At 36.4% G+C, this 10575-nt stretch overlaps 1 protein-coding gene across 2 annotated transcripts; it reads right to left on the minus strand.

Moving 5' to 3' along the window:
* Positions 1-4017: 4017 nt before the first annotated feature.
* Positions 4018-9984, minus strand: LOC133299269 (ABC transporter B family member 4-like). Of its 2 annotated transcripts, XM_061498707.1 has the most exons (13): positions 9887-9984; positions 9283-9617; positions 9148-9202; positions 8863-9038; positions 8538-8759; positions 8204-8442; positions 7549-8074; positions 7106-7379; positions 6097-6989; positions 5354-5620; positions 4899-5162; positions 4521-4814; positions 4018-4365 (listed from the first exon to the last, which is right to left on the minus strand). In XM_061498707.1, exons 2-13 carry the CDS (start codon positions 9610-9612, stop codon positions 4018-4020), a joined length of 3888 nt encoding a protein of 1295 aa, XP_061354691.1. In that variant the 5' UTR covers positions 9613-9617; positions 9887-9984. The 2 variants fall into 2 exon arrangements, with proteins under 2 accessions (XP_061354691.1, XP_061354692.1); XM_061498708.1 differs by lacking the exon at positions 9887-9984 and having other exon boundaries at positions 9292-9526.
* Between the last annotated feature and the right edge of the window lie 591 nt (positions 9985-10575).

The following is a 10575-nucleotide window of genomic DNA, read 5'->3' on the forward strand; positions in this document are numbered from 1 at the left end:
AGTCAACTAACCAAACCAAGTATATATATATATATATATATATATATATATATATATATATCACAAATAAATAAGTAATAAAGAAGTTAAAGATGTTTAAATTTAAGGGAAAAGTAATTTAGTTAATGCAGTGTTTAAATTATTTCTTGCAAAAGCTAAACAATTAACCAAGTACCTGCCAAAGAACTTCCTGTATATTTCACTGTAATATTGCTGTATTTAAGCCTTAATAGCCCTTCCCATGGTCCTGACAGCTAAATCTCCTTGATGTCATTATCTAGATAGAAATATGAAGATGTATCAGTTGAATTAATGTAGGAAATGAATAGCTGTATGCATGTGTTATGACAAAACTGTATCTGGTGAATGACTCAAACATGCACAAAAAGAGAAACCCGGTGGGGGAGGAAGGTACCTTGGTTTTCAGCAATTAGTCCCACCATTCACCAAGGAATTGAGGAGGGTACTTGTCTTATAATTGATCTTGATTATGAGAAAGAGCTGGAAATGTAAGAAAGAGAGAAAGGCTATGGGGGAGAATAAGGAGTGATAGGGGGGTTGGGTATGTATGTAGGTAATAGGTAACTCCCTTTGAAGGAATACTTAAAATATAAGAAAAAAAAACTCTATGCTTTCACTGGTTTGTTGTGACTTCACGTCACATGATGTGTCATTTGTTAATGAGGTTGGAACTTGATGAATATGAATGGTATTTTTAATCTTTGAAATCCCTTGTCTTTTCTAACTTAGCTCTTGAATACACGTGCTTATATTCTATCCCCTGTTGGAAATAGAGGTTTGAAACACAAAATTAACCCATTTTCTGGTTGGTATGTCGTACTAATTAGAAGTATCTTAAGATGGGAGACATCGTTGAGGTCTTTATCAAAAACTAGTTGTTAATTTCTTAACAAACTTTCAAGTATATCCCTTTTATTCCAAATTATCTGTCTCTTTCCAAATACATATATATAATGACACTTTGAACTATTTATCTTTAATGACCGTTAATGTAAGTATAATAACAACAACTACTTCTGCATTAATTATTGTATGCAATGTTTGTACTTTGTAGTGTATGTCTTGTTGGAAGCATGAAATGTTGGTGCAGCAGGCATATCTCAATCATATTGCTACACGATCCCGTGAATAATGCAAGTGTATAGCTAAAAATGGGTGTCCAATTTTTGTACTCAGTTTAGGAACTTAATGGTTCCTCACTCTGAAAGTTATTCACTTTTATAGTCTTTTTCACTCCACACTCTTCTTTTTAAATATACTTCTACCATGTTGGTACCTAAAGCAAAAGCTTAGGCCTTCAGCCTTTGATATGAGTTGTGCACAACCTAGAGGCATGGCAGGTGAACATTCGAAAATTTTCCAATTTTGTTGATTTCAATTGATGAAAATATACTTTATTTGCAAATAAAGCGAGCAAAGATGAACATGACATAAAGATAAAAGAGGTTACGGACCAGTGTTGGGCCTTGCATTTTCTCATGCAAATTGTAGAGTTTAAGCTAAGCAGTTGACCTAATTTAGTGAATCAAGCTTTTTTAGTTACACATTGATGCTACTAGTGGTTGATTTGACGATCAACATATGGACCCATGTCAATTTCTATATATGATAATTGTTGTGAACAAGTGAAAAAATTATCTTTATTTAAAAAAAAAAAATCACAGACCAAATATAAAGAAGTGTAATTATAGATTTAAAATGAAGATATGCAATTAGTATTTTTATTTGAAAAAATGGTCCACTAATGGATATTTATTTAATTTCACAATTTGTGGTTTAGGTAAATAATTGTTGTCTGCAGCTTTAAGGAAGAGATACTGATAAGTGGGTTTGAGGTGTGAATCATGAAAAGCCATCAGGTGCTTACACCACTAACCCACTATAATGATAAAAGGAGTAAAATACACTTGCAGGTTTCCTAATAACAACAAACATAATCTTATGGTGGGATCCTTAACACACATCCAAAAAGAGTGGTTGTGCAAGTTTGAGGTGGTGGGGTTGGGATGTGATCAAACAGTGACAAGGCCCACCCTTATTGCTTTGTGGCAATTCAGATTCTTTCTCCATTCTCTATTACTATTAGAGTCCATTCTTCCTTTATATATGCCATTTGGTTTTGTGGCCTCTGCATTTGCTTTTGCAAAGATTAAAAAAATAAAATGAAAATTGTAACAGAATTGAGTGTTATCTGATGACTTGGTATAATATATACAAAATAAAATATAAATAGCGTATGGATTATTTTGCAATTTTTTGTTGTTGAGATATATAAAATCCACATTTGTATGTGCAACCAATGTGGGATTATATATCTCAACACTTTTGTGTAGAGATGGATGGAAGTTATGTATCTGTTGAGGGGGACTTTCATATTCTAAGCCACCAACCATGTATATATTTTTAGTATTAAGTTGCAACTTGTGCGTCCCTCAATTAATTTACTTTTTGTCTACAATGCTGGATTAAAAAATTCATATACAAAATTTGACCTCAAATTTGACAATAATGTCATAATTATTATTCAAACTATATCCATGAGCCTATTATTCATACATTACATACGGAATTTGATTGCATGTGTACATTATAAAGAGCACAAACATGCGTTGATTCTTGTAGGCCTATCTGCCTAGCTGAAAACATGAATAGAAACTACAAAAGATGCAGATCTTTGGAGAGGAATTACCCATCAAATTTTCTAGATTGATAGAATATAGAAAATCCTGGAAAATTCCAAAAAAGGCACAAATGCTTACACAGTTATCAGAAAAACTTAAATATTGATTTTTTTTTATCAAAAAAATATTTCTGCAAATAAGTTATCTGCATTTACTTCCAAAACGAAGTCGTTTTGGAATCGAAAGTATAAAATTTTTAATTATAAATACTATAATAATCCTGAAATAAATTAAAATTACAAAAACACCATGATTTTCGTCCCAAAACGACGTCGTATTGGACTTACTGCAGATAACTTATCTGCAGTAACTACAGAAAAAGCGAACCTTTTTTTATTTATAAATCACAACTATCCTCCATGGAAGACAATTTTATTCGAGTTGGGATTATTCACATTATGATGAAGCTTGCTCTCCAAAAGGAGATTTTTTGCATATACAAGAAGTTAAATTCAAGATATTTTTCAAGTGGAATCAAGCATGTACCAATTGAACCAACCTCTTTATTATATATATATATATATTTTTTTTTAGTCGAATGAAATATCGATTCCATGCAGTCAATTTTGGGCTGGGCTGGGCTGGGCTGGCTGGGCCCGGATACTTTTATTTTCTTGTATTGGAATATTAGGTTCGTTTGAGATACTTAATTTCCTCACTGAATAGCATTATTAGATCTAAACATAGATTGGGCTTTGTGAGTTTCCCACCTTTGAATGAAAGCAAGCATCTGTTTGGGCCTAAGCCCGTTCGTTGTACCTGTTAAAAATTGATCCCAACGAAACGAAAATGATAGGGCTCGAGGCCCAACTTGTTTCTCTTTAATATCATGCATGAGCATGACTAATGGCTGATGGTAACACAGACATGCCATTGGATATGTACAAATGTAATTGGAAGCTGCTGTTACCTGTTAGTTCATCAGATTCAGAGGCAAGTGTTTCATTTGCTCAATCTCTCTATCCTTTAGTATAGCATCATATTAATGTTACATGCTGAGCTCATAATTTCCAATTTAATTAGCATTTTTTTGCTTACTGCAATTGTAATTTCATTTATCACGCTGGTTACAATCATAGGTTTAGGTATTTGTGGGTGTTATTTCTACCGTAGGAACTACGTTAATGGGAAAAAATTGTGTAACCTAGACACCCATTAAAAAAGAAAAAGACTTTTATAAGATGCACTTAATTTTAAAGAGAAACAAGTAAGAATGATTATAACTTAAGAATGATACATCCTTATTTTTTAAATAATGATACCTTAAAACGAGATTAAGAAACCATAAGAGGAAACGAGGTAAAAGGGACTAGGATTAAGAAGCACTTGTGTGCAGTGCTATTAAGGAAGCATATGTACCACCCTTATTGAGCAGAGTGTCATGCTTTCCTTTCTCTGCAATGACTCCATTTTTAACCACAGCTATTAAATCTGCACCCTTTATGGTGGATAACCTGTGGGCCACCACAATTGTGGTTCTGTCCACCCTTACATGGTCAAGTGCATCTTGAACCACTTTTTCAGACTCAGCATCAAGTGCACTTGTGGCTTCATCTAGTAGTAAAATCATTGGACTCTTCACTATTGCTCTTGCTATTGCCACTCGCTGTTTCTGACCTCCAGATAGTTGAATCCCTCTCTCCCCTACAACTGTATCATAGCCCTGCATATGTTTTTTATTTTATTTTATTTTTTTCTAGAATTCAGAACCTTATGCATATGGATATGTTGTTTCAATAACTTGTTAAGATACATTCTTGTTGCACAAGTCTTAAGAACAGATTCAGCTCATTGAATACTGTGTATAGTTTAGTTTACCTGCTGCAAACTGCTAATGAACTTGTGGGCATTTGCCAGTTCTGCTGAAGCTATAATTTCAGCTTCAGTTGCATCACCACCCTTTCCATATGCAATATTGGCTCGGATTGTGTCATTAAACAACACGGGCTCCTGGCTTACCAGGCCCATCTGCTGCCTAAACCATTTGAGTTGTAGCTTTTGGATTTTTGTTCCATCCAGTGTAATCTGACCTGAATCTGGATCATAAAATCTTTGCAACAATGAGATCACTGTTGACTTCCCACTTCCACTTTCTCCTACTAGGGCAACTGTCTGATTTTCATGAGGATAATCAAACTCTTAGATTCTCCCTTATTGGAATTAAGCATCAAAACAGTGTATCAGTTGGTCAGTTACCTTTCCTGAATGAATTGTCAAGGAAAGATCTCTGAATATGTGAACATTAGGCCTGGTTGGATACTTGAAAGTGACATGGTGGAACTCAATCTCTCCCTTCACATCTTGCAATGTCATTCCGGACTCATCACTGGGATCTATTTTTGATTTCTGATCAAGAATGGCAAATATAGAAGCTGCAGAACTTTTTGCTTTGTTCACGCCTGGGGCTGTGAAGGCAGATTGAGATATTGCTACAGCTGCCATTGTGAGAACAAAAAAGACCTGAAAATTAGGAAATGACATGTTTAATGGTAGAAGAATGTGAAGACGTTTTAAATTCTCTTTGTTGTTTTATCTTTTAAAAATCTTTGAAATCTATATGATAAATTTGCTTATGCTTTGTCAATAACAACTAAGATGAGTCAAAAAAGCTTTATATCTGACATGGTGATCAAGTTAGGACAATAACTTACACGGAAAACATCTGACACTGATGATTTGCCATCCTTAACAAGCCTGGCTCCGGCATAAAAACTGCACGCATAGACAGAGAACAGAAAGAACAGTGATAACCCGAAACCAGTTCCGCTGACTAAACCTTGCCTTATACCTGTCTGGATTGGTCCTAAACATTTCTTCTGGTATAATTCCATCACCTTCTCTTCAGCACAGAAAGCCGCAACTGTTCTGATATTCCCTACTGCATCATTTGCTACTTCACTTGCTTCCTCATATAGTTTCTGTGGAACATATAGAGGCATAGAGCACAGTAACATTGGTCAAAGGGATATTAGTACTACTTGAATATAGAAGCAAAGATGTACTAACTAATTAAATACAGAGACAAAGATGTAGTTTATCCTCTTTGAGTATATGCAGAAAAAGTAATGTCACATAAACAACCTTAATATATACAAAAATCCATCCCTTCCCCTAGATTTAACTTTGGATCTGACCACAGTCAGACCAAAACTTTTCTGCAAAATCCACAAGCAATCAAATTGCACAGTGATTGTCCTTTCTTGTCTCTCTAAATGTTATTCATGTAGCATTTTTCAAACAGAAAAGGGCATAGATATTGATATGATTACTTCCATTCAGTTTATATTTACATCCAAAGTTTCCCCTCACCCTTTTCTCACTATGCCTGAAATTTAGATATTTTCATGTAGTTTCAAACTAGTAATCGATGGTTTGATGTCAGTAAAGCACAAACCTTTGCATCTGTGCTGAATCCTTGCATGGACCTGACTTGCACATGTCCATTAACTAGTAGTAGAGGTAGCAAAACAAGAACGATGAGAGAAAGCTGCCAGTTTGCCTCAAAGGAAATTACCAAGGCTGTAATTGCTGTAGCCATATCTTGAACCAGCAAACCAAGTGCATCCCCAACCAAAGCTCGAATTGAAGCAGCATCAGTTGACAACCTTGCTCCGAGTGCTCCACTTGAATGCTCGGCTTGATCAAACCAGCCTACTTCCATGTGAATTATTTTCTCAAAACACATTAGCCGGATCCTTTTTATCAACTTAGAACCAGCTACAGCAAAAAAGTAGGACCTCAATGGATGAAATAAGAAGGCAGCCACGCTAAGGACAAAAAATATTAATGCCCAAAACTTTGAGTCTTTACGGAGTTCATCTGCAGGCTCAAAGAAAGTATTTATCATGCTGGAGACTAGAAGCCCCAGAATGGGTAGTATTGCCCCAGATACCGCTGCTGCTAGAGTCCCTATGAGTAACACTGGGATTTCAGGCTTGTTAAGACAAGCAATGCGGAGAAATGGGACTTCTGAAGGTGTATGGGATGCTGCTGAAGGAAGAACTTCAGGACCTCCCTCTGATGTCTCCAAGAGACCAAGTGTGGTAGGCATAGCAGCACTTGATACTCTGAATGATTGGCGACTGCTGTTTCCAGATCCAGATGAGTCCCGGCTTAAAGACCGAGGGAAAGAAAACTGTTGGCTTGATTGTCTTCCTGAATCTACCAAGTTTTCTAGCCTGCCTGAGTCATTTGCAACGTGCTGTTCTGATTCCCTTTTGATCTCTTGCAATCTAATGAGCTGGCTAAAAACTCCATCAGGGTCTTTAGTGAGCTCAGCATGTGTACCTAATCAGTTAAAGAGATAAGAATGCAGCAATGCATATGTCAAGGAAAAATGAAGATGTGTGTGTGAATGTGTTTCCATACTGAGTCTCATTTCTGTGCCAACATAGTATGTCTACCTTTTTCTACTACTTTTCCTTGCTGAATAACGGCAATGATATCAGCATTCCTTATTGTGCTTAGCCGGTGGGCTACAACCACAGTTGTTCGGTTTGTCATAATTCTGTCTAGTGTCTCTTGTACAACTCTTTCAGATTCTGCATCAAGGGCACTTGTAGCTTCATCAAGGAGGAGAATTCTTGGGTCTTTCAGAATTGCCCTTGCTATAGCAATTCTTTGCTTTTGACCCCCAGAAAGTTGAGTTCCATGCTCGCCAACCATCGTGTCAAGTCCCTAAATTCATAATTTTACAAAACTAATGAGGTAAAAGGGCCATTTAGTGAACACATACATACATGTAAAATAGTCTTCCGCATTGTGGAATTTGAAACTGATATTGTTGAAAAAGCTAAAGAACACTTCAAGTTTCAAAATATGATTGAAGAATTGAGATAGAGCTCACATGGGGAAATTTATCTATGAATTTAACAGCATTAGCAAGTTCTGCTGCAGCTCTGATTTCTTCATCTGTTGCCGCATCCTTACCATAGCCAATATTCTCTTTAATGCTACAAGTAAAGAGAACCGGTTCCTGGCTGACAAGGCCTATTTTCTGTCTGATCCATTTCAGTTGAAATTCTCTGAGGTTGATACCATCAATGAGAACTTCACCAGCCTGTGGATCATAAAACCTCTCTATCAAACTAACAATTGTGGATTTCCCACTCCCACTTTGCCCAACCAAAGCTACAGTACTGCCACTTAATATTGAAAGAGAAAATCCATTGAATATCAGTTCATCTGGTCTTGAAGGATAACTAAAGCAAACCTCCCTAAGTTCTATATCTCCAGAAATATCATCAAACTGCCTACCAGCAGTGTCATAGGCATCAATATCTGGCTGCCTTTTTATTGTTTCAAACATTTTAAAAGAAGCAGCTTGTCCCGCAGCAAATGCGGTTAAGCTTGGAGTTGCCTGCCCCAGAGACCTGCATATAAAATTAGTCCAGAAATGTGACATGTATCTAATTTTCTTCCAAAGCTTGGGAGGGAGGGTTGTAAGATATGGACTGATGCAACTAAAATATATATAGATGGTAAAGCAGGAACTAACTTACATGGAGCCAGTCAGTACTGCAAAAAATATACTCATGACTTCACCTCCTGTATAACCTTTCTCTAGTACCATCTTCCCTCCAAACCATACAGCCAAAGCATAACTGCTGTAAGCAATTAAACGAAATGAACCAAGGCCTAAACCAACAGCCAAGCCCTCTTGCACTCCAGCCATGTAAGCTTTGGTCAAGGATTGATTATATTGAGCTATAGCTTGCTTCTCTCCGGTAAATGATGCAACCTGCATTGGATGAATGAATGTGTATCCTTTTTATGCTACTCAAGAGCAACATGAAAAGAAAAACAATGAAAAGTTGTTTAAGAAAATTGGCATACAGTTCGAATTGAACCAATTGTCCGCTCTACTATAGTTGCTGCTTCAGAATAAGCTGCTTGTCCACGGGATGCCATCTTTGCAAAAGCAAAGCTCATAATGGAACCGGAGAGGACAAGAAGCGGAAGAGAAGATAGAAGGACAAGGGATAGAAGCCAACCCTTGATGAATGCTATGACAAAACCTCCTAAAAAACATGCCACATGCTGTATGAATTTTCCTACCTGTAATATCACTCAAAAAGGAGAAAGAACAAGTCAAGTTTAAATATCATAGCTTGATGAAATGGTGATGGTTTTTGGGACTTGTAAAGTGATCCATTATTACCTTCTCTCCCATGGCATCTTGAATTAGAACTGTATCACCTGACATCCTTCCAACAACCTCACCACTGTTCGTTTCCTTGTCAAAGAAGCTGACATCTTGCCTCAAAATTGCTTTGAGGTATAAGCCTCTTATTCTTGCAGATTGTCTTTCTCCGGTGATCACCCAGCAAGCCACCTCTGGAAGATTGCATGTATGAGTAACTCTTGTTATATTAATTAAGCTGAAGCTAAATTATATTTTTAGTTATGCAGTAAGCATAATCAGCAGAGAATTTGGTGTGCTTACGCAAAAAGGCTGCAATAAAGGCACCTGCACCCGTGATTGCAAACTTCAGAGACACCTGAGCATAAAATGAGCCATGATGATGCGTTATGACATTGAAACTTCGATTCTTAATGAAGGGGGTGTGCTAGTCGTTACCTTGGAAACTTCATGAACTACTTGTTTAGTGTTAACATTTCCTCCAAAAGCATCAATTGCATCTCCAATAATTATAGTCATTAAAGGCAAAGAAATTCCATTCCCAATAGCACTTATTGTCCCAACAAACATCAGTAGATAATCCCAAGAGTCTGCAAATGAGAAGAGCTTATAAAATGGTACTGTTTTTTTGCTTTCGTCCTTCACCTTGTTCTTCTTGGAACCAGCCATTTCTTGGGTATTTTCAGGACCAAGAACTGGTGGATGACTTGTTGATCCTGTCATCTCAGTTGAAGTAATATCTCCATCCAAGCTGGCTTCGGCCACCATTTTCCCTAAGGAAAATCTCTGTTGTAATTCTTTAGATGTCAAAAACTATGTGAATTGGAAACTAGTTGACTTAACCAAATTCAACAATAGAGAGGAATGGACATTGAAGACTAACAGAAAAAGCTAGATAGCATAAGGTAAACTGGCCAAACAAACATGAGTGATCAAATCACATTCAAAACCAAAACAGATATTAAAGAAAAGCAAAGGATTTCCTTGTTCATGAGTTCTTGTCATTGTTATTTCTAAAAAAAGGTAAAAGCCAAATACGAACCTTTGTGCAAACTTGAGGTAGAAGTGCTTACAGTTCCCGCCTTCTCAGAATGATGGCAAAGTAGCACTAAAAAGCAACAGGAGAATGAAGGAAAACTCTGATTGATGGAAACCAGTTGGCAGTAGCCTACTACTGCAAGCTAACTTGGGTTGTCTTTAAATCACAAGATAAAGCAAAAGAACAGAACAGAATTAGATGCCCATTACCAAAACAAACAATTTATGTACGGTTTAAATGCAACATGGAACAACAAGAGCTCTTTTATATGAAAAATTCTTATCTATGTGGAGAGTACTACACTCAATCCACCAAAAACATAACACTTATAGTCATATTTGAATTAAGTAGATGGCTGGATTCTTAAGCATGCTGACAAAGGTTTCATTCTTGGTTAAGTGTATGAAAAAAGCTTTGTTGGTAGAAACAAAATCTACTTTGGTGATCTTTACGCTTCGAAATAATTAGTCATCGGCCGGGGATAACTTGAGAAAACTCAAAATAATATATAGTTGTCCATTAAAAAAATATACTATATAATTTAAACAGTAGTATTATTCTATACTATCTAAGAAATTTTCCTCTCATTTGCACCTTATTGGTTATTGGTCTCGTGGGTTAGTGAAGCAGGTTTACTTCCCGGCACGATTCTCTTTTCAAGTACTTCAATATAGTTAAATAAGTGTAATGTT

This window comes from Gastrolobium bilobum, unplaced genomic scaffold (genome assembly GCF_033153095.1).
Source record: "Gastrolobium bilobum isolate Gb01-03AN ecotype WA unplaced genomic scaffold, APGP_CSIRO_Gbil_v1 utg3931, whole genome shotgun sequence".
NCBI lineage: Eukaryota > Viridiplantae > Streptophyta > Magnoliopsida > Fabales > Fabaceae > Gastrolobium > Gastrolobium bilobum.

Bases quoted from the DNA above. Each gene is read 5' to 3' on its own strand.
- LOC133299269 (XM_061498707.1), bottom strand. From the start codon at position 9,612: ATGGTGGCCGAAGCCAGCTTGGATGGAGATATTACTTCAACTGAGATG. The intron at 9,203-9,282 runs GTAACGACTAGC...TTTTATGCTCAG, and splicing joins TAGTTCATGAAGTTTCCAAG to GTGTCTCTGAAGTTTGCAAT. The intron at 5,163-5,353 runs GTAAGTTATTGT...CCTAATTTTCAG, and splicing joins CAGTGTCAGATGTTTTCCGT to GTCTTTTTTGTTCTCACAAT.